A 23,637-nucleotide genomic window follows, 5' to 3' on the forward strand; every position below is an offset into this window, starting at 1 on the left:
GCCGCCCCGCCCGCCGCTCCCATTGGCCCGCGCTGCTGTCAATCACTGCTTTTGACCAATAAGCGGCACCACCTCACTCTCGCACTGATGCGGACAGCCTATCCTGCAGCCAATGGGCGCCGAGCGAGGCGTCCCGCCCACCCGCTCCGTGCGGGCGGCGGGCGCCGCTGTGAGCCCGGCCCGGCACAGCCCGGTCATGGGCCGGGGGTCGTGGCCGCCGCGGCCGCGCCGGGAGTCCGAACGGGGCAGGGGCGGCCACCGGGCGGTCCCTGCCCGGTCTGCGCGAGCTGTCGCGGTGCCGCTCCGCCGCGCCCCGAGTTGAACACAATCCCCCGCCCCCGGGGCCTCCCCCGCCTCTCCCGCGCTGTGGGTCCGTAGCGGGCGGCGGGCGCCCCCTGGCGGCGCCGCTGCCGCCGCCGCTCCAAGATGGCGCAGGCGATCTTCGAGGCGCTGGAAGGTAACGGGGCCAGACCGGGGCCGCGCCGGGACCTCCCGAGCCGCGGCCACAGCCGGGGTGCGCGAACCCCGCTCCTCCGAGCTCCCCCCGTCCAGCGCCGCCGCCGCGCGGGTGGCGGAGCCGCGGTGGGGCCGCCCCGTGAGGCCCGGCCCGGCGCGGCGTGTGGCGCTCCCGGGAGCCCCGCGCTGCTCCCGCGCTGCTGCTGCGCTGCCCGCACCGCAGGCACGGCTGCAGCCCCCGCCACAGCCCCACGCCGTGCGCGGCTCCGTGCGGCGCCACTGTCACCTCCGGTCCCCCTGCCCTGTGCCACCTCCCGCCTGTGCATCCCCGAGCAGTGCCCGGAGCGCCGGGCAGCCCTCGTTAACCACGGGCCCTGGGCTCGGTGCGCCGCATCCCCACCCTGTGCCAGTGCCCGACGGCCCCAGGCATTCTGTGCTTTCCTTGTCCTGTCCCTGCTGCTCTCGGGCACCGCATCCCCACCCTGTCCCTGTGCGTGCTGCTCCTGGACGCTCCATCCCTACCCTGTGCGTGCTGCTCCTGGATATTCCGTCCCCATCCTGCCCCTGCTGCTCCAGGTCCTGTCACCTCCTTCCTTCTCCTGTGCCCACCGGAGCATTCCCATCCCCGCTGTCTCCGTGCCCAGGGCACTGTCACCACCCCTGCACCTCCTGTGTCCCTGCATGCTGGGGTCCCCCATCCTCCCCCAGCTCACTCTGCCCGTCCCACTGCTGTGCCAGGCTCTGTGCCAGCCCTTGGGATGGTGCCTGGGTGGGTGCTGGCCCCTGCATGTGTATTTTGAGGGGTGTGCTCTGCCTGTTGCGTGGGTGAACAGGTTGTGCTCAGACACATCTCACTGTAGTGTTGGGGACACTGCTACAGCCAGGTGCCATCCGAGGATGAGGTGCTGAGCTGTGGCATTCTGACATTGGGCTGGGGCTACTTTCTTTGCAGAGAAACTATTTCATAGGTATTAATTTCCTAAATTGGATTAGAGAAGTATTTTCCTTTCCATGACACCACTGCCTGGAAGGTGTGACATCGGGATTGTTACCTGTGCTTTTGAGTATCACCTGTGACCACAGCAGCAAAGAATAAATTTTTTTTTCTCTATTTTGTCAGATTACTTGGTGCATTTGCCAGCACGCCCGTGTAGAAACAGGTCCCTATTTCCTCTCTGCAATCAGCTCCTCATTGTGTTCCTTTCCCTGCAGCATTCAGGACAGCAAAGCTTTTTAGCAAATTGAAAAAGAGTGGGGGTTTTTCAAGCCCGCAGCAATTGGCAGCTTTTAGTGCCTGAGCTTGTTTGTTTTGTCTTGTTGATTGGATTACAAGTCGATGGTGGCTTGGCATTCTTAGAGCAGCCTGGTGTCAGGGTGCTGCAGGGCACAGGTGCATTGTCACCTGTCACTAAAGCACCTGGTGCTCCTGTCAGAAAAAAAGGCTTTATCACAGGGACAAATTAGCACCTGGGTGACATGGACAGCCCTGCTTCATCTCCAGCTGAGAGAAATTTGAAAGGGAAGGAAAAAAGGGCAGATCAGTCGTCCTGTGCTTTTATCTTGGCTTCCCCAAATCACTTTGGTTTTGTCAGGCTCTGGGCACCTCGGGAGCTGGGATTTTTCAGTTCCATGGCTGAAGAGCATCCTGCAGGCAGGGCAGGATCCATCCAGAGCTTTCTCCTGGGCTCTGTGCATGAAGAGCATCCTGCAGGTAGGGCAGGATCCATCCAGAGCTTTCTCCTGGGCTCTGTGCATGAAGAGCATCCTGCAGGCAGGGCAGGATCCATCCAGAGCTTTCTCCTGGGCTCTGTGCATGGCTGTGAGTGGCATCCCTGTAACCAAGTAGCTGCCAGCCTGGCTTCCTGGGTTGTTAGCCATCTCCTCAGGGGTTTCCCTCTGGGAAGTGTGGTGATGTGCAGTTCCTCAGTGAAGTGCAGGGACTCTGATTGCCAAATAAACATTTCTGTTGTCCTGGGCCATTTTTCTCCATCGAGAGGCTGAGTGCAGCCCTGCCAATGTTGCTGCATCATTGTGTTCAGGTCTGGCCTCTCCAGAAGCTTCTTCCTCCTCGTGGCATCAAGGCAATTGTTTGGCTTTTTTCCTTGCAAGATCTGACTCTGTGCCAGAAGGAAACCCAGTTGCCCAGTGCCAGGCATACCAACAGTGGCACTGTTTGTGCAGTCATGATTATCCCCATATTAAACTTCACCTGAATTTTTGATCCTTTTTCCCCTAGCTTATTTTTGCTGGAGAAGCTGCTGCATGCCCCTGTGTGCTTTAAGGCTGCAGTGCTCCCTTTGAGGTTGCCCAGAGGTTCTTTGTGCAGGGGGAGATGGTGAATTTTGAGCAAGGCTCTGGCTGGAGTGAGGAACCCTCCCAGCACTGTTCTGCCAGCAGGGCTGAGCTGCAGGGCTGCCTCCAGCTCTCCCTGCAAGCCAGGGCTTGCTGAACTGGACCTGCAGCTTTGCTGTGCCTGTGATCTGTGGGAAAGGCTGCCCACAGATGGCAGGGTGGGAATTTGATGGCAGTGTGGGATGTGCTGGGATCTGCTGCCTCCCAGCAGCTGCTTGTGCCCTTGAGGGGTGGTGCTGTTCTCTCTCCCAGGGACACGAGCAGGGGTTGCAGCATCGCCTCAGTGAAAGGATGAAAAAGTGTTCACAGAATCTTAATGTGACATGCAGGAGAAATGAGTAGTTAGGGTATCTTTAAAAGGCTCTAGATTATTTGGGTACTCCCCACCATGAAGGGAACATTCCAGTTGTGCAGGAGAAATTTTAGGAGAGGAGCTTGGGGTGGTGGGTGCTCCTGCTGTGCTGGTCCCTTTTGCTGTGATCTGCTGTGGTGCTTCACTGTCTTTCCTTCTGCTGTCTGCTCTGAGCAACCTCCCCTCATCCCAGCACAGTCCTCACCTCACTGCTTAGCAGTGATCAGACCCACTGATTTTCCTTTCCTGTGGCACATAACTCTGAGTTCAGAGCTTTGCACTTTTGTTTTGCAAAGATCTGGAAGTGAAAAACCACCTAAGAACCGCCCAGCTTTCTTCTCTCCCTTAATCCACAAGATCTAACATACAACCTTGCTGGGCCATTTGCTTCCTTTGTGAATTCTGTGTCATAAAAGAGTGATAGGAAGGAGTGGTAAAAATCACCCCTTTTTGCTCTTTTTCTCCCAAAATCAGGCTGTCCTTTGTGTCTTTACATCCAATTTCTAAACAGAGTGTGTCATGCTTAATGCACAATCCCAGGTTGTCTCCCTAGATGAGCAGTCCCAATCTTATGTATTTATCTGGAATATTTTAAAATCTTTTAGCTGTAGTGAAAAATGTTTGTGCTAAAGCAAGTAAGGTGGTTCTAATAACAGATCTGAGTGTGTGTGTGTGCCCTGTGTCTGACATTTGTGCCACCTCTGCTGGGAGAGCTGCTGCACACAAGGATTTTGTGTGCCCTGAGCTCGGTGTCTGTGCTGCATCCCCAGGCAGTTCCAGCCAGGCCCCTGCCCTGTGACATCCCCACACTCCTGTGACATTCTCAGCTCTTCTCATACCCAGGATTATGAGCATCCTTCCTTTCTGCACCAGGTGCTGAAACCAAACCCCCTTTTGGCTTTCCCTGTCCTTCTTCCCTTCTCTTTTGCACCAAAGCAGTTCTGAAGACAGGTGGGTGTTGCTGTTGTGTGGGTTTGGTGCTGTTGGAGGGTGACAAGGTGACAGTGGCTCAGGGGGCAGGGAGCAGCAGCTGGAGGCTGTCCCAGTGCCCAGACACCCCAGTGTGGCTGTGTTCAGCTCACCATCCATGCTTGTGTCTCCTTTCAGGGATGGATAACCAGACTGTGCTGGCTGTGCAGTCCTTGCTGGATGGCCAAGGAGGTGTCACGGACCCGTCTGCTGCCAATGTCAACTCCTCTGCAGCCATCCAGCCCATGGGTGAGTCCTGCTGGCACTGGGACACAGCACAGGGCAGGGGGGCTGCACAGCTCCCCTGCACAGCTGGCACAACAGCTGGGTGTGCAGGGTACTGCTGTGAGTGTTGTGAGCCCTCAGCAGGACCAGACTGAGCAGGAGGAAGGGACAAGTGCCCGAGCAAGCAATGATGTTTTGGAGACAGTCATGGCAACAGACTTGACCATGAGCTTCCAATAAAGGCACAAAGGGAGGGAGAAGCCACTGTGCCCACATCTAGTGCCTGTTACTGTTCATGTTTTTTATTTAATATCCACTCCTTCTCCTCTAGAGATGCTCCATTCCTGCAACACCTCTGTGTTAATGAATATGGGAACTGGTCATTGCTGTGCATGTGGACCCTCACAGTGCTGCACTAGAATGTGTTGGGGGAATGGGGAGTTACCCCCAAGGAGTTACACAGTCTGTGTCCCCAAAAAAGATCAACTTCAGGCTGTGACTCAGACAGGGGAACAGCCTTGTGAGTCTGCTGGATGGAGTGCAAATGGTGTGTGGTTTGCTAACGCTGCAGATTTCAGCTGGGACTGGAACTGGGTTGTCTTCTTTCTGCTTCCAATGTCAGCCATAGGTGCCAAACCCAGCAGTGTTGTGGAAGGGTGTTAGGGCAGTGCTGACAGTGACTCTGTGCCCTTATCCAAGGTACTTCTTGTGCTTTGTGCAGTCTGAGTTATAAAATCTGCCTCAGCCAGCATAATGCTGATGCTTTGGCAGGAACTGCTTTGACTAAAAGCAGAGGGTGCTCCAGGTGCAAGGTTGGCTGTTGCTGTATTTGGGATGAGAAGACAGACAGTGGGATTAGTGTGTCCCAGGGAGACATGGGGTTTGTGTGTGGGAGCAGGGCTGGGATGGGCTCAGTCACATCACTTGGCTTTAGGGACAGCTTGGCCCTTGCAGCTGCTCTGTCCTGCCAAGGATGCCCTCAAGGTGCTGAGATCCAAAGGTGGGTGCTGGCTGGAGCACTGGGGAATGCAGGACAAGGCCTGAAGCTCTGCTCTTCCTCACTGCAGATGATGAAGACGTGTTCCTGTGTGGGAAGTGTAAGAAGCAGTTCAACTCCCTGCCTGCCTTCATGACCCACAAGAGAGAGCAGTGCCAGGGCAGTGCCCCATCCCTGTCCTCAGTGTCTCTGGCCACCAACAGTGTGTACACCCCCTCCATCACCTCAGTGCAGCAGGCTCCCAGTGCTGCCCGCCAGGTACCGTGTGCAGGCACAGGCTCTGTGCTCTGCTGCTGGGGTTTGGGGCTGGGGGGCATTGGGGTGATGGTTTTGGATCCAGTGGTGTCTCATGACTGAGCTCTTTTCTTGGAGGCTCAGCTGTTGTCCCTCTGTTGGCTTTTCACCTCATGGTTAAAGTGGGGCCCTCTGCAGTGAGGTGACACAGCAGGAGTGTCTGACAGCCTTTTTTCAGGACAGGACAGAGGGGGTTTCATGTTCTGTCTGTGCTGCAGCCAGACCTTGGCTCTACTGAGCAGCCCCAGTGTCAGAGCCTGGCCACAAGCCTGGGGGCACTCTCACAGTGCTCTGCTGTCCCCTGGGCTGTGGTCTGGCTCATGGGCAGAAGTGGAGCAGCTCTGTCCCTGCATCCCTCCTCTCTCACTCTTGCAAATAAGCCAGTGTAATGTGCTGTGATGAGTGCTGGGGGAATATCCCCTCTGGAGTAATTCTCATTCCCTAGAGAATCCTCCAGTGGGAGTCCCTGGTGCATGACATGTAATGTGCCTGCAGTTGTGGCTTCCAAAGTGCTTTCAAACCAGCTGCTTTTGCAAGTTAATGTAGTCCCAGTGGATGGTGCCTCTTCCCAGGGCTGTAAACACAGGTTATTTACTGCCAAGAAATTCAACAGCCTCCCTCCCCTGCTATAACCTGAGTCCAGTCTTAAGAGATGAGCCTGACATTCACCATCTGAGCCAGAGCAGCTTCCCTGAGTTTTCCACCCAGGAGAGGCCTGAACTTGTCCGTGACCAGTTTGTCCTGCAGATCTTGTTTAATAACCCCTGACTTGCAGCCAGTGGCCACTTTCTGAGCCACTGTGATATTTTTTTCCTCCTTTCTGAAGAACATTTGTGGAGCTAAAAACTCCCATGGACTCAGCAGGAAGCTGCAGATAATTACTGTGGCTCACTGCTGACCAGAGGCAGTGAAAGCAGAGACCCTGAGGCTCAGGAAAAAGCAGTATCACTGTTTTTTAGGTGTTGTTTTGTCCTGTTGCTGCTTAACAGTGGATCTTTCTTTTCTTTCAGCAAATCTCTACGTACATCACAGTTCCCCCATCACCTTTGATCCAGACCCTGGTGCAGGGGAACATCTTGGTCAGTGATGAGGTGCTGATGTCAGCCATGTCTGCTTTCACCTCCTTGGACCAGCCCATGCCAGCAGTGCAGCCCCCAGTGCAGGTAAGGGGCACGTGTGGATCCAGGCAGTCACGGGTAAAGCTCTCCCAGTTCCAGCCCCTTGGCCTTGGCAGTGACACCTTCCACTATCCCAGGCTGCTCCAAGCCCTGTCCACCCTGGCCTTGACCACTTCCAGGGGTACTGCCCACACTGCTGAGGATGCCAGTGCCCACAGCTGGCTCATGCTGGGCTTCTCATGCACCAGCTCTCCCAAGTCCTTCCCCTCAGGGCTGCCCTCAACCATTCACTGCCCATCTGTGCTTGGGATCGCCCTGATCCAGGTGCAGCACTTTGCATTTGTTCTTGCTGAACTCCCTGAGGTTCACACAGACCTCTCAGTCCTGTCCAGGTCCTTCTGGATGCCCATTCCTGCCCTCCTGTGCTTGGACTGCACCACAGCTTGGTGTTGCTCACAAACCCATATGTTGCTGGATGCTCAGATCTTTGTCATGTGGTCTCTCCAGCTTTTTTTGAGCCTCCATATCATGATTGGCTTCCAGGGCCCTTGTCAGCTTCCTCCATGGATTCCTCTCCTCCTGGGAGCTTTGTTTGGGCTCTCCCCAGACTGGCTGGGCTGTACATGCTCTCCATGCTCTAAAAATATTCCTTGCAACCAGAAGGATTAAAAGCTTTAAAAACAAATCAATAAGGGGATGGGTTTTGGAGGAGGCCATGTGTACCTGCGGGTCATTCCAGGCCTGCAGCACAGTGTGGTCCAACCTGCCAGCTGGATGTGCTGTGTTTAGCCAAGACATCCCTGCAGTTCTGCAGGCAGATTAGGATGGGGAAGGTGTGAGGGAGCAGCCCCTCAGCCCTGCCAGCTGGATGTGCTGTGTTTAGCCAGGACATCCCTGCAGTTCCTGCAGACACATGGGGATGGGGAAGGTGTGAGGGAGCAGCCCCTCAGCTCTGCCAGCTGGATGTGCTGTGTTTAGCCAGGACACCCCTGCAGTTCCTGCAGACACATGGGGATGGGGAAGGTGTGAGGGAGCAGCCCCTCAGCTCTGCCAGCTGGATGTGCTGTGTTTAGCCAGGACATCCCCGCTGTTCCTGCAGACACATGGGGATGGGGAAGGTGTGAGGGAGCAGCCCCTCAGCTCGTGCTGCTGCATTTCCAACGTGCCGTGTGTCTCCGCTTGCAGAGCAGCATGAGCCTGCACGCCGGGGCCGGTTACCTGTCCCAGCCGCCGCCGCCGCCGCCGCCGCCCCCGCCGCAGCCGCCGCCTCCCCCGCCGAGCCTGGCGGCTCCCGGGCAGCCCGGCGGCGGCAGCGGCGTGGTGGAGGTGTACAGCGCCCCTGCTCCCATGGCAGCAGCCGGCACCGTGGAGATCCAGACCCTGGGCATGCAGCCCTACCCGCCCATGGAGGTAAGGCTGCTCCTAAGGATCTGTCCTCAGAGAATCGCACAATGGGTTGGGTTGGAAGGGACCTTAAACTCATCCCGTCTTGGGGATGGACACCTCCCACTGGAGCAGATTGCTGCAAGCCCCGTCCAATCTGGCCTTGAGGAATGTGGAATTACAGTGTGGGAGGAGGAGCTAGGTGATTTGGCAACAATTATTTTCTCTGGGAGAAGGCGGCAACAGGAGATCAGTAAGATGATGAGGATTCTGAGGAGAAACAGCTAACAGAGACAGAGGACAGGCTTAGGAGACCTGAACATTTGTTTCTGACCTGCATATGCTGGGAGTGAGGGGGAATAGAGGTGAGAGCCTCACCTTCTGTAGAAGCACAGAGCATCACACTGCACACTTCAGCTTGTGTGGGGAGAAGAATCCAGTCTAAATCTCAATGAGCTTGTCAAGGTGGCTTTTGCTAAAGAGTGGCACAGGCAAGGTGTGGATTTACTGGTGGATCAGCTGTTTGCAGTCTCTACATTTGCACTGCCCTTCACAACAGGAGCTGCTGGGTGTGGCATCCTTACCTGTGTAACTGGAATCTGATCTGGAAGTGCCAGTGCACAGGAATGGATGGGGATGTTGGATAAATAATGGTCTGTGTTAATTTATCAGACTGGGCAGCAGCAATGCCTTTAAACTATCACCCCAGACTGGTCACTCTGTCTCTTAAGTGTTCTTTCCTAATACTGATGCTGACATAAACATCTGTGCTTTGGCACCTGGAGTTTCCTTGTGCCTTCCTTCCCTTCTGCAGTCCTGCCAGGACAGGAAGCAGGACCTGGAGGTCCCTGCTTCAGGATTGGTGTGAACCCACAGAGTTCCTTCCCTGATCCTTCTGGTAACCTGCTCCAGAGGGATGAGAGACTCTTGAGGCATGAGGCACAGATGGGGCACAAGACAGCTCCCTCAGAGTGTTTCTTTGCTCCCTGTTCCTGCTGTAAGAATTTCTGGATGCTTTTGATGTTCAACAGGAGAGTTCCACATTGTGCAGGGTATCAGTTTTGGTTAGAGAGACATTGTTGGCCTGGTGAACCAGAAATTTGATCCAGTTTGGCAGAAGAAAAGTCAACCCAAGTGCAGCCTGGTGTGGGTGGAGATGGAAGTTAGGGCATGGTGTGGTTCTCTGTAGCAAACCTGTTCCACTGATGAACTGCCCTCTCACAGGTACCAAGCCAGTGTGTGGAAAGCCCAGTGTACCCCTCTCCCCCAGTGTACAGCCCTGGGAAGCAGGGCTTCAAGGCCAAGAGCACCAGTGCTGCCACCCCCCTGAGCAGTGCAGGGGGAGGCTCTGTGGTTGGCTTTGATTCCCCTGCTGCTGCCAAAACTCGCCGCTGCAAGAACGAGGCTGGGCTGCAGGAAGGTGAGTGCCCTCCAGCCCCTGCCCTGAGGGTCACTGGCTTGTCCTGGGTGGGCTGCAGGAAGGTGAGTGCCCTCCACACCTGCCCTGAGGGTCACTGGGTTTGTCCCAGCTGGGCTGCAGGAAGGTGAGTGCCCTCCAGACCCTGCCCTGAGGGTCACTGGCTTGTCTTGGGTGGGCTGCAGCAAGGTGAGTGCCCTCCACACCTGCCCTGAGGGTCACTGGCTTGTCTTGGGTGGGCTGCAGCAAGGTGAGTGCCCTCCAGCCCCTGCCCTGAGGGTCACTGGGCTTGTCCCAGCTGGGCTGCAGGAAGGTGAGTGCCTTCCATCCCCTGCCCTGAGGGTCACTGGCTTGTCCCAGCTGGGCTGCAGGAAGGTGAGTGCCCTCCACACCTGCCCTGAGGGTCACTGGCTTGTCCTGAGTGGGCTGCAGGAAGGTGAGTCCCCTCCACACCTGCCCTGAGGGTCACTGGCTTGTCCTGAGTGGCCTGCAGGAAGGTGAGTGCCTTCCATTCCCTGCCCTGAGGGTCACTGGCTTGTCCCGGGTGGGCTGCAGGAAGGTGAGTGCCTTCCAACCCCTGTCCTGAGGGTCACTGGCTTGTCCCAGCTGGGCTGCTGAGCCAGGGGCTCCCTGAGGGGTGGCACTGGCTGTGCAGCTCTGGAAGGGGAACACAAGGCCTTGCATGAAGTTGGTGGATGTGAACCTGGGGGGTTCACAGCACAGACAGAGCTGAGGCCCTTCCTCTCACTCGTGCTGTGTTTTTTCCCAATGCCCAGAGCACCTTTAAGGCTGGTGCTCTGTAGGTCCCTGGAAGGCAGTGGTTGATGCCTGAGGGGATGCCCTCCCCAGCAGACTGCACTGCTCAGGGTTTGTAGGGTTCTCTCAGGCTGTATTAATGAATGTTTGTGCCCATGACCACTCCCCAGTCTGGCCAGGCAGATCTTATCTTCCTGTAAGCTCTTTAGTGGTCCTGAGCAGCCATGTCCTGGGCTGAGGGCCCTGTGAGCTGTGGGGACAGGGCTGTGCCACATGATCTCATTCCTGTGTGTGCTCTTCCTTTCAGGCAAACCCAAGTCCCCCAAGCTGAAGTGCACATACTGTGACAAGGCCTTTACCAAGAACTTTGACCTGCAGCAGCACATCAGGAGGTAACAGTGCCCTGCCCTGCACACAGCAGTGACTGGGCTGGGGCAGGGCACAGCTCTGCTGAGGGACTCTGTGCAGCCCAGTTTGTTATGTCCCAGAATCTGTGCTGCAATGGGAGGGATTCTTCTTTCTTCTCACCCTAGGATACCTTTTCCTCAGTGACTGGAGTAAAGGCTGTATCCTGGATCTAATCTTCATGCTGATTATGTGCTGGGACTTAGAGGCTCATTTTCCTTGCTGATGAGACCTTGTCAGCCAAACCTTTTGTCACCTGATCACTGGAGTAGCAGCATTCTCACTGCTTGCCTCTGCCCTTCCCTTTCCTCTCCCTCCCTAGCAAGCTGCAGCCTTCCTGTTTGCTGCTGCTAGCAAAGTGTAAGCCAAGCTCAGGGTCTGTACAGGGAGCTCCAATCACAGAGCTTTTCCCTGGCAGGAGGAAGCTGAAATCTGCAGAGTTCTTTCCCCCAGTGGAGTTATCTGGACTCAGAACAGATGGGAAGGAGCAAGTGGTGGTTTTTGCACCTCTTCCCAGCCTGGACTCTTGACTTTCTCTTGAAGCAGAAGGGCAGAGTAGAAAAACCTTTTTGCTATAGACAAAGGAGAGCACATTCAGGCAGATCCGGGGGCTGCAAGCTAGAAAAGATGTGTGCAGGAGAGAGAAGGGTGACAGGGAAGGAAAGGCTTGTACCCTTGAGAAAATGATGAGGTCCCCAAGGTCTGTGCAGGGACCCTGATGTTGCTGCAGAGCTGTTTTCCTCTCCTGCTTCTTCCTTTGATCCCCTGTCATTCCCAGACCACAGGTGTTTTGTCTGTGCACCAGACAAATGCACTTCTCACAATGCACTTCTCTGGTGAATCAGGTCTCAAAGCCCTGTTTGGTGTGTCCAGGTGTGATCAGCCCAGCACAGGCCCTGCCTGGGGGCTCCCTCCTGTCTCCACACTGCTGACCTGGTGCCTTGTCCTCCAGCCACACAGGTGAGAAGCCCTTCCAGTGCATCGTGTGTGGCCGTGCCTTTGCCCAGAAGTCCAACGTGAAGAAGCACATGCAGACCCACAAGGTGTGGCCTCCAGGGCTGGGCTGCACCATCTCCCGCAGCTCCATCACTGTGCAGGTCATGGCCCTGAACCCCAGCCAGCCTGAGGATGAGGAGAACACAGGTGTGGTGTGTGTGGGGCTCAGCACTGGTGTGAGGAGGCTGCACCTCCACCCAGGGAGGGAGGGGAGCTGTGTGTGCTGTCTGCATTCCTTGGTTGTGTTTAGCATCTCACACTAAAGTGGCATTTGCTCAGCTCCAGCTGGAAGCTGCATCATTTCATACCCCTGTGGTGGGTGCAGGTGCTGGTGGGGACAGTGGCTCCAATCTCTGTCCCAGTCTGTGCACAAACAGGGCCAGGTGTCTTCCCCTCCTCACTCTCTGGCAGCACAGCTTTGGCAGTGCACAAGCCACACCTGGCAGCTCTGGCCCAGGGGACACACAGCTGCTGGTTTGGGATAGCCCAGTGCTCTGGCTTTGCACTGTGCAGGTCATGCCAGGCTGGATCTGCTCACAGTGGCCTGTAAATACCTGAGGCAGAGAAGAGCTCCTTGCTGGTGTCTGGATGCTCTTTCTGCTGGTGGCCTCAGACCTGCTAAGGGAGGGAATGCAGTGGCAATGTCATGTCTAGGACAAGGCACAACTGAGGCTCTGTTTGTGTGCATCATGGGCTGTGAACCACTGGCTGGATCTTACCTCCTGTCTCCTGCCAGGGGTGGGAGTAAATCTGGCTCTGGTTCACTGGTGGAGGCTGTGGTGGTGTTCACAGGGGTTTTAGGATGAGGAAGAGACGAGAATGTTGACTCTCTGTTTTAGAAGGTTTGATTTATTATTTTATGATATATATTATATTAAAACTATACTAAAAGAATAGAAGAAAGGATTTCATCAGAAGGCTAGCTAAGAACAGAAAAGGAATGATAACAAAGGTTTGATTGACTGAGACAGTCTGAGACAGCTGGACTGTGATTGGCTATTAATTAAAAACAAGTACATGAGACTAATTACAGATCCACCTGTTGCATTCCACAGCAGCAGATAATTATTGTTTACCTTTTGTTTTTGAGGCCTCTCACCTTCTCAGGAGAAAAAATCCTAAGGAAAGGATTTTCATAAAACATGTCTGTGTCAGGAGGCCTGTTCTGACTGCTCCACAGAGCACAGTTATATCCCTGGAAAAAGAGAACGGGCTAGGGAGGGGAAGATGGAGTGGTCAGAGTCCTTAATAATCTGTCAACAAATTTTGTTGTGATATTTTTGTTAGTGGTATTCATGTGATCTGAAGAGCCTGTCTTTGAAGGGGAGGAAGGCCAGGCCTGGTGTGTGCTGGCAGCAGGGTGCTTGCAGAGCTGTCTCATGGCAGGCTGGGACTCTCTCTCCCCAGGTTTGCCCCCCAGGAACGCAGTGCCCCCGGCCCAGGAGCTGAGCCCCTTGGAGGAGAGCGAGGCAGCCAAGCTGGAGGCCAAGCAGGTTGTCCTCATTGACAGCTCCTACCAGTGCCAGTTCTGCCCCAGCAAGTTCAACACCTACTTCCAGCTCAAGTCACACATGACACAGCACAAGAATGAGCAGGTAGGGACAGAGGGTGCCTGGCTGGGTGGCAATATTGGGATTGGCTCCACATAATGCACCTGTTATCGGGGTCTGACCTGAGCCTTTTGGTCTGCAGAGCTGCCAGTTCTTCACATGCAGCTCAGCTCTCAGGGTTGTAGCTGTGTGGTATGGGTGGCTTTGAAAACTTTGAAAACTGAGTGAGAAATTCAGCCAAGCAGGTTTGGGTGGCTAGAGAGGAAGCAAAGAGGTGAAGTATGGAAGTATGGCCCTTCACTTCCAGAAAGACATGGAGGTGCTGGAGCCTGCCCGTAGAAGGGCAGCAGAGCTGGGGAAGGGTTCTAGAGAGTAAGGCAGAGGAGAGGGGCTGAGGGAGCTGGGGAAGCTCAGCCTGGAGAAAAGGAGGCTCAGAGGGAACCTTCTCATTCTTCACAACTCCTGACAAAAGGGTGCAGCCAGAGGGGAGTCAGGCTCTGTTCCCACAAGGGACAGGACGAGAGGAAACAGCCCCAAGCTGTGCCAGGGGAGGTTCAGGCTGGACATCAGGAGGGATTGCTTTGTTGAGAGGGTTCTCAGGCAGTGGCCTGGGCTGTCCAGGGAACTGGTGCAATCATCCTCCCTGGAAGTGTTCAGTAACTGACTGCACTTGGTGTTCTCTCAGAGATTGGACTCGCTGACCTTGGAGGTCTTTTCCAACCTTTATGATTCTGTGAAGTCCAAAATTTTCAGTGTAAGTGGCAGCTCTTGGGTCCTGGGGCAATCACTTTGGGGTGTTGTGGTCCCACCCACTCAAGTGCTTTCAAGCCCTCACAACAGCACCCCTCTGTCCCACCTTGCTTTCTCAGGGGTGTGCCCTGACAGTCTGTGCTTCTTTCCAGAAAAGAAGGCAGTTCTGCCTGTTGGCACAGGCTTTCCCTACCTCTTTCCATGGTCAGCCTCTCCAGTTGCTCTCCCTTCCCCCAGGTGTACAAATGTGTGGTGAAGACCTGTGCCCAGACCTTCCAGAAGCTGGAGTCCTTCCTTGAGCACATCAAGAGCCACCAGGAGGAGCTGAGCTACCGCTGCCACCTGTGCAGCAAGGACTTCCCCTCTCTGTACGAGCTGGGCGTGCACCAGTACTCGCACAGCCTGCTGCCCCAGCACAGCCCCAAGAAGGACATGGCCGTGTACAAGTACAGTACAATCGCTGCTCACAAGGCTTGTAGGAGTGAGTGGGTGCAGAGCATGCTTGGTGGGACCTTAGAGGGGACAGGGGGCCCTGTGTCCAGTGGCTGTGATGCTTTTGGACACCCAGGTGGCACATGGAGGGGGTTCCCTCCACCAGACTGCAAAGGCCGAGCACTTTGAATGCGAGGAGTCATTCTGAATGCAGGGAGTTGTGGTGGTGTTCACAGGGGTCCCAGGACCAGGGAAGAGATGAGAATCTTCATGATTTTATGATATATATTATATTAAAACTATGCTAAAGGAATAGAAGAAAGGATTTCATCAGGAGTGAAAGAAGTGAAGTGGAATGATAATAAAATCTTGTGACTCTCCAGAGAGTCCAAGACAGCTGACTGTGATTGGCCATTAATTAGAAACAACCAACACTGGACCAATCAAAGATGCACCTGTTGCATTCCACAGCAGCAGATAATCATTGTTTTTCTTTTCCTCTGAGGCTTCTCAGCTTCTCAGGAGAAAAATCCTGGCAAAGGGATTTTTCAGAAAATATTATGGCTATAGGGAGTCTCTTTGAATGACAGTGAAAAGCTGGGATTGGTTATATGGGAAGATCCTGTCACTGCAAGTCTTCTTATCACCAGTCAAGAGTGAGATGGTGTCTGGGGTGACTTTATGATGCTGAATTGTATCCCCATTCATCTGTTTAGCCCAGAAATAAGTTTTGCACCTTTAAGACTGGTTCTGACAGTGAAGGGAGGGGGAGAGAAGTGCACAGTTTTTTTTCAGAAGCTGCACTCACTCCTCCACAATCCTTCTCCTGGACAGTGTTTTGTGTGGAACGGACAGTGAGAGAGAGCTCTCCTTTCCTTTTAGTTTCTCTGCTGGCTGAGGCAGTGAAATTCCCAGGGAACCAGGACCCTAAACCAGGACAAATACACATGGCTGAACCTGCCCTGGGCTGGGTCAGAGAGCCAGGGAAGCTCTTCCCAACCTGTTTTCTATGATTCTTCACCTGCAGCAAAGGGGTTGTGGGTTGTTGTCTTGGTTTGGAAAGGCAGGTGTGTGCTAAGGAAGGCAGGAGCCTCCCCTGAAATGGAAAATGTGAACCCCCTCCCTCCAAATTGCTGTAACTTTTAAATTAAGGGGCTCTCAGGCAAAAAAAATATAGGAGCAGAAAATAGCAGTTCTTTAATAGGGAAGAAAATTTAAAAAATAAAATAAACAATGCAATAAACACAACCAACACTGCCAGAGTCAGAACCCAACCTGACACCCTGTGGGTCAGGGTGGTGGCAGCAGTCCCATTGGAATTGTGGCTCAGCCCTCCTGCAGTGTCAGGGCTGGTTCTGCTGGAGCAGGGATCCTGGAGAAAGGTGCAGTCTCTTCCTCTGAAGATCCAGGGGCAGAGGCAGCTGCTGTTCCTCTGGGGAATCCAGTGGAGAAGCTGTGCTGGTGTTCCAGAACCTCCAGATTATATCTGGGTAGAAATGCTTGGCTCCTCCCTCTGGGCTCACATCTCCCAATGGGATGCTGTAGTTCTTATCAGCCATGCAGTGACATTCAATAGCTGTTATCAGCAGGTGTCCCCCTGGAGGGAGGAGTGATTGTGGAGGAGATAAGGCAAATTGCCCACTGACCAGAAGACAGCTGCCATACAGATGGCAAAGAGAACAGATCTTGCCTTGCAGTGTGGAACAGTTGTAGAATCCGTGCTCAGAAAAAAGTTTCCTACCCCTTTGCTGCAAAAGGGTCTATTCCTTGGAAAGCTTCTCTACTCCTGTGGAGGGAAGGTGTGAGGAGTTCCACAAAGAGCTCCACATAGCTTTTGGAATGCCCATAGAAATGTTCAGGGGGAGTAGGAAGCCCAGGAGATACTGGAGTCACTTAGGAGCTTCATGGAATAAATATCTGCTAATTCTTGCCTAGACTATGGTTTCTAGTTATCCTTGCATTACAGAGCTTTGTTCTGCAGCTTGGTAGTGGGGATCCCTGAGACCAGAGCCCTGCTTGAGCTTGAGGAGGTTTTAGTGTGACCTAGGGAGAAGGGGTTTCACAGCAGGAGCAGGGTGTGAGTGCCTCTGTCCTCACTGCTGGTGGTGCCTGTCCCAGTGCCTGCTGTCAGTCAGCTTTGGCAGAAGCCCTGGCAGGATGTGTGACCCCTGCCATGCTGTGTCCCCACTCAGCTCCTTCTCTGGGGGCTGATGTCTTCAAGCAGTGAAGATGGAAGGAGGTGTTTGAAGTAAAGTGAAGTCCTTACCTAAGGCTTGATCCATCAGGAAGCAGTGTGGAATATGTGCTCAAGTCTGGCTGCTCCCATGGCAGCCTGTGGAAGGTGCACTAACATTTAAAGGCTTCTACACCCACTTTTCCAGCATCTCCCTCTCTGAAGGCTGCTAAGTGTGAGTGTGAACTGGCATGTGGGTTGCTGAGGTTTTAGAGCACCTGAGTGGTTATTTTGTGTATCAGTCCTGTCAAAGATCACCCTGGAAGGTGGCTGGGCTGGGCAGCTGTGCCTGTGCTGTGGGCTGTGCTGCAGTAGCCTTGCTCACAGGCTCTGTCCTTTCCACGTGCAGGTGTGTGAAGTGTGTCAATAAATACTCCACCCCAGAAGCCCTGGAGCACCATCTGCAGACAGCAACGCACAACTTCCCCTGCCCCCACTGCCAGAAGGTGAGTGCTGACCATGGATGGTCAGCATGGCCTGCTGAGCCAGCCTGGACACCTGGCACGGGCTCTGAGGGGGACAGGAACCCTCAGCTCCATGAGTAGGAGCTTTGGATACATCATGATGAAGCTTCACTTCAAAAAGTGAAGTTAACTCTGTGGGGAAGGTAGGAATTGCTGGGGATCCTTGCCCAGCCCATCCTACTGCTGGCTTTGGTGGGAGACTGGGCATCCCTCTGAGATGCTGCTCCTCAGCACAGAGTTACATAATTGACAGCAAGATTTCAGTTTATGGGTTTCTTAAAAAAAAGTTTTGGCACTTTTTCTGTTTTGAATTTTTGTTGGCTTTTGTTTTTAAAGCCTTGTCTATACTTTCATTATACAATCCTGAAGGTTTTCACAGTGCATCCTTCCTGGGAAAGCAGTGACTGAGCTTCTTGCTCAGGTTGCCCAGAGCAGCTGTGGCTGCCCCATCCCTGGAAGTGTCCAAGGCCAGGCTGAACAGGGCTTGGAGCAGCCTGAGATAGTGAAAGGTGTCCCTGCTTACAGCAGCAGGACTGGTTGATCTTTAAGATCCCTTCCAACCCAAATCATTCCATGATTCTTATGTATTTTGTCCTGGCTACACACTCTCTGCCAGCTCTGTGATGTCCCATGTGTGGGGCCAGCTCTGAGCTGTGTGTTTGTGTATTCCAGGTGTTCCCCCTGAGCTCTGTGTGTTTGTGTCTTGCAGGTGTTCCCCCTGAGCTCTGTGTTTGTGTGTAGTAGATGTTCCCTCTGAGCTCTGTGTGTGTTCCAGGTGTCCCCCTGATCTGTGTGTATGTGTTCCAGGTGTGTGTTCCAGGTGTCCCCTGATCTCTGTGTGTTCCAGGTGTCCCCCTGATCTCTGTCTGTGTGTTCCAGGTGTTCCCCCTGAGCTCTGTGTGTTTGTGTCTTGCAGGTGTTCCCCCTGAGCTCTGTGTTTGTGTGTAGTAGATGTTCCCTCTGAGCTCTGTGTGTGTTCCAGGTGTCCCCCTGATCTCTGTGTCTGTGTGTTCCAGGTGTCCCCTGATCTCTGTGTCTGTGTATTCCAGGTGTCTCTCTGATCTCTGTGTCTGTGTGTTCCAGGTGTCCCCTGATCTCTGTGTGTTCCAGGTGTCCCCTGACCTCTGTGTGTTCCAGGTGTCCCCTGATCTCTGTGTGTGTGTGTTCCAGGTGTCCCCTGATCTGTGTCTCTGTGTTCCAGGTGTCCCCTGATCTGTGTCTCTGTTCCAGGTGTCCCCTGATCTGTGTGTGTGTGTTCCAGGTGTCCCCTGATCTCTGTGTGTTCCAGGTGTCCCCTGATCTCTGTGTGTGTGTGTTCCAGGTGTCCCCTGATCTGTGTCTCTGTGTGTTCCAGGCATCCCCTGATCTGTGTCTCTGTTCCAGGTGTCCCCTGATCTGTGTCTCTGTTCCAGGTGTCCCCTGATCTGTGTCTGTGTGTTCCAGGTGTCCCCTGATCTGTGTCTCTGTGTTCCAGGTGTCCCCTGACCTGTGTCTGTGTGTTCCAGGTGTCCCCTGATCTCTGTGTGTTCCAGGTGTCCCCTGATCTGTGTGTGTTCCAGGTGTCCCCTGATCTGTGTCTCTGTGTTCCAGGTGTCCCCCTGATCTCTGTGTGTTCCAGGTGTCCCCTGATCTCTGTGTGTTCCAGGTGTCTCCTGATCTCTCTGTGTTCCAGGTGTCCCCTGATCTCTGTGTGTTCCAGGTGTCTCCTGATCTCTCTGTGTTCCAGGTGTTCCCCTGATCTCTGTCTCTGTGTTCCAGGTGTCCCCTGATCTGTGTCTGTGTGTTCCAGGTGTCCCCTGATCTGTGTCTCTGTGTGTTCCAGGTGTCCCCTGATCTGTGTCTCTGTGTTCCAGGTGTTCCCCTGATCTCTCTGTGTTCCAGGTGTCCCCTGATCTGTGTCTGTGTGTTCCAGGTGTCCCCTGATCTGTGTCTCTGTTCCAGGTGTCCCCTGATCTGTGTCTCTGTTCCAGGTGTCCCCTGATCTGTGTCTCTGTTCCAGGTGTTCCCCTGTGAGCGGTACCTGCGCCGCCACATCCCCACGCACGGCGGGGGCAGCAAGTTCAAGTGCCAGATCTGTAAGAAGTTCTTCCGGCGGGAGCACTACCTCAAGCTGCACGCCCACATCCACTCGGGTATGGCTCCCTGCTGCCAGTGCTCCCCACTCTGTGCCACAGCCCTGTGCCCTGTGCCCTGGCAGCAGGAGTGACACAGTCATTTGTGGTAAACGTGGTTTCAGATCTGTGGGTTTGGATCAGCCTGCACTCATTAGAAATGGGGGACACAGGGGGCTTCCCCACTTGCTGTGCTGGCCCTGAAGAGCAAGACCAGTTTGCAGCACAGATTGTGCCCATCCATTTATTATTTTATTGAGAAGCAGCTGAGGGATTTAGGGTTGTTCAGTCTGGAGAAAAGGAGGCTCAGGGGAGACCTTATCACTGTCTACACCTCCCTGACAGGAGGCTGTAGCCACGTAGGCATCAGGCTCTTCTCCCAGGCAACCAGCAACAGGACAGGAGGAGACAGCATAAAGCTGTGCCAGTTTGACTAGGGGAAGTTTAAGCTGGAAGCTTAGGCTGGACATCAGGAAGAATTTCACAGAAGGGGCGATTGGGCACTGGAATGAGCTGCTCAGGGAAGTGGTGGAGTCACCCTCCCTGGAGGTGTTTGAGAAAAGCCTGGATGTGGCACTCAGTGCCATGGTCTAGTTGACAAGGTGGTGTTATAGATTATAAATTGGACTCTATGACTTCAAAGATGTTCTCCAACCAAATTCTGTGTGATTTATCCATAGTGCAGGGTAGTTTCTGGTGTGGCCCAGCTGGCCTGTCCTGGCCAGAGCAGCCTGTGTGGCTGCAGTGTCCCTGAGGCCTGCTCTGTTCCTCCCCAGGTGAGAAGCCCTTCAAGTGCTCGGTGTGTGACGCAGCGTTCAACCGCAAGGACAAGCTCAAGCGCCACATGCTCATCCACGAGCCCTTCAAGAAATACAAATGTCCCTTCTCGTATGTAGTGTGCCTGCACATGGCAGCATATCTGACTGGGCTTCTGGGAGGGGGGAATGTGTCCTGCAGGTGTCCTAAGGGACACTGTGGCACCTGCCAGGCTGCCTGGGGAGGTTGGAATGCTGTGTGCTGTTGAACTGGAAACAGAGAGTCTCAATTCTTTGTCACTGACTTCCTGTAGGGCCACATTTTATTGCTTCATCAGCCTTGTAAAATAACTGCTACCTTCATGGGAGGCTTGGGGGAGCACTAGAGAGAGAAAGAGCATTATTTGACTGCAGAGATTCCCTGGATGATGAGCTCTCACTCAGTGTCACAAAATCATGTGACATGCTGTTGTCACATCCAAAAGCATGTGACAACATAAGACCTATGGAGAAGCCAGAGGAACCGAGTTTTGAAAGGTGCAGTCCCAAATGGACTTCCTGAGATAGCCCAAGCTGACTGGCTTCTCCTTGCTCCAACCAACCTCCTTCCAAAATGCTTCTGTCTCCAGCTGGGATCTTGAACCTGCTGCATTTTAGAGCATTCATAGTGAGACACAGAGCCTGTGTAGTTTAGGAGAAGCCACGTGTCCCTGTGGCAGCCTGTTTAGTTCTTGCCCCTCCCAGAAAGGCTGAAATAGTGGAACCCCTGCTGAGGCTGCACCAAGAGAAACATCCAGGTGCTGCTAAGGAGAAGGGCCATGGATGTCTTTGTGATCTGGGATCTGTCTATGCATTGCTCCTCAGCTGGTTCCCACATCTCACCAGCATTTGTTGTTGTTGTTGCAGAAGCCACACAGGCTGCAATAAAGAGTTCAACAGGCCTGACAAGCTGAAGGCTCACATTCTGTCCCATTCAGGTGAGTGGTGGGAATGCAGTCACTGGGATTCCCTGTGGTGCTGTAGGAGCATGTGACAGAAGGACTAAGCCTGGGAAATAAGAATCATTTACTAGCTTTAGATATTTTTTTCTCTCTGCAGGCCTGTTTAAGTGAGTGTCTATTCAGGGTTATGTCTAAGCTTTGGGCTGGTTTCTAGGACAATATAATCTGTAGGCAGGGCCTGCTGGTGAGACTCAGGAGCTGAGCTGGATTATTTGGTCTGTTTGCTATCAAGTGAATATTCAGAGTGCTCTGTCCACTCCTCCCCAGTCCCACCTCACATGCAAAAGAAAATTTCATGGCATTTGATTCCCTTCTAAAATGATGCTCACAATTCTAATAAAGACAAATAATTTATTCCCATGTCCCAGGGGAACAATCAGACTTTTATGTCTTGGGGTAAAAGGGATATCTTTCCTTGTGCCCAAAGCCCTGCAGGGTGGGATCAGATGGGATGGGCTGATAGTGCAGTCATGGGCTCTTTCAGAGTGTACATTCCCATTTTTTGGAGGGGAAAAAAAGTGACAATTTCTTTATTTACTAAATACACTTGAAAAAAAATATTTCAAGATTGTTTTGCATTTTGTATCACAATTAACTTGACATGTTGTTCTGGTGCTATTTTAATGCTCTTGCTTGAGGCAAGAATATTTATTTGCAGTGTGCAGCTTCTTCCTGAGGGACAGTGAAGGGACAGGCACTGATCTCTGCTCTCTGTGACAGTGACAGGACTGAGGGCATGGCTGGAGCTGTGTCAGAGGGGTTTAGGTTGGATACCAGGGAAAGGCTCTTCCCCAGAGGGTGCTGGCACTGCCCAGGCTCCCCAGGGAATGGGCACTGAGGCTGCCAGAGCTGCCAGGGGTGCCCAGGGTGGGGCTGTTGGGGTGTCTGTGCAGGGCTGGGGCTGCCCTGGCTGATCCTGGGGGTCCCTCCCAGCTCAGGACATTTGATGACTTTACAAAGTCACGAGTGGTTATGGTTAAACACAGACATTGAAGCTGTAACCACCCAGCTTTACTGTGTGTGGCACAATCTCCTCCCATTGATCAGGGATCACCTCCTTTGAGGAGCCAGAGCTGTCCCCCCGGGGGGATGGCTGGGTGTAACTCATCTCCCTCTGCGTGCAGGGATGAAGATCCACAAGTGCCAGTACTGTAACAAGTCCTTCAGCCGCCGCGCCCACATGGTGGAGCACCAGCGCTCGCACACCGGCAACTACAAATACCGCTGTGCCACGTGCAGCAAGGGCTTCACCCGCCACAAGTACCTGCGGGAGCACAAGTGCCGCCTGGGCTCGCCCAAGGACAAGGAGCTGCAGCTCAGGAAGGCGCAGAAGAAGCGGGCGGGGCGGGCCCGCAAGGCGGGGCTGGCCCTGGGGCTGCCCGAGCTCAAGGACGGCGCTGCCGGGGACAGCTCCCCCGAGAGCGGCCCCAACAAGGAGCCCTTCCCGCAGTCGGATGCTGTGCTGTCCATCGTGGTTGGTGGGTCAGGAGCTGCAGAGCCTGGGCTGGTCCCAGGGCAGCCCAACAGCATGGGCTCCGACCTGGCCCTGGCGGAGCTGCAGACAGCCTCGGACGGGCCCTGCACCATGCTGGCTGTGCCTGTGTACATCCAGACCTCCGAGTGACAATGCCCAGAGCCACCGTGTGGCTGGGGGCTGCTGCTGGCGCTGTCCCACTTGGTGCTCAAGTTTATCCCTGTGGAAAAGACCAAAGCTCTTCTGGGGAGGTAGATGGATATGGGAGGGAATGGCTTCCATCTCCACTGGTTCTTCCCATCCTTGGGCAGAGGACTGCTTGGAGGCCACTGATGCCTACAAGGCACTGAAGAGGGTGGCTCCATTATTTCTTGTCCCTCTGCACCACGGGTCAGCTTAGGGCAAGAAAGACAAAGATCCCTGAATCAGGGAAGAAGAAGGACCATGCAAACTTGCAACAAACAGAGCTGCTGAAATCAGGTGGCTTTGCAAATCACAGCCTGTCCCATCTGTGGTTTTTCTGGCCTAAAAACTGTATTGCCCAGTATTTGGGTGGCCCTTCTGAGAGCAAACATCCTTCCTAGTGGAAGCAAGTTCATCCTGAGATCCTTTGGGAACACTGTTCAGAAATCCCCTGATAGACTTCTGTCTGGTATCTTCTCTCTGTCTGTCTCAGTAGAAAGATCACCGTGTCTGTACTACAAGTTATAAACACCCTGGACCTCACCTGTGGACTCAGTGTGTTGGGGGGAGTGCTGGGTGATGCTCCTCTGTCTGGGTACTGATCTCTCCACAGTGTTCATGGTTTTTCCCCAGATCCAGGGATTTCTGAGTGCCTTTGACATCAATGAGTCAATCCCTGGGAACAGTTCAATGTGAGCCCTCTGTTCACTAAGGGCTGGGTGAGGTGACCTGGCCAGGTCACACAGGAAACCTGTGATGCCTCCAGGAGCCAATGTCCCAGTGTCAGCTCTGGGCCAGGTGCTGCAGGGAAGCTCTGGCAGCTGCTTCTACATTCCCTCAGCTCAGTGCTTGTCAGCAGTTTCATGGGGAGTTGGTGTGGTTCAGCAGCAAGGAACTCTGGTGTCCCTGGGACATTTGTTGTCCTCTTGGCTTCTCTGATTTCCTAAACAGGAGTCCCAAGCCA

At 54.0% G+C, this 23,637-nt stretch overlaps 1 protein-coding gene across 1 annotated transcript; it reads left to right on the top strand.

Moving 5' to 3' along the window:
* The first annotated feature begins 400 nt into the window (after positions 1-400).
* ZNF341 (zinc finger protein 341) lies at positions 401-23,206 on the top strand. The gene is made up of 15 exons (XM_058036370.1): positions 401-457; positions 4,268-4,378; positions 5,422-5,609; positions 6,656-6,808; positions 7,949-8,173; positions 9,371-9,566; positions 10,627-10,711; positions 11,677-11,867; positions 13,128-13,315; positions 14,258-14,466; positions 17,035-17,131; positions 19,149-19,281; positions 20,037-20,148; positions 20,922-20,992; positions 22,141-23,206. Exons 1-15 carry the CDS (start codon positions 427-429, stop codon positions 22,638-22,640), a joined length of 2,490 nt encoding a protein of 829 aa, XP_057892353.1. The 5' UTR covers positions 401-426; the 3' UTR covers positions 22,641-23,206.
* The last annotated feature ends 431 nt before the right edge of the window (positions 23,207-23,637 follow it).

This window comes from Melospiza georgiana, chromosome 17, assembly GCF_028018845.1.
Source record: "Melospiza georgiana isolate bMelGeo1 chromosome 17, bMelGeo1.pri, whole genome shotgun sequence".
NCBI classification, from domain to species: domain Eukaryota; kingdom Metazoa; phylum Chordata; class Aves; order Passeriformes; family Passerellidae; genus Melospiza; species Melospiza georgiana.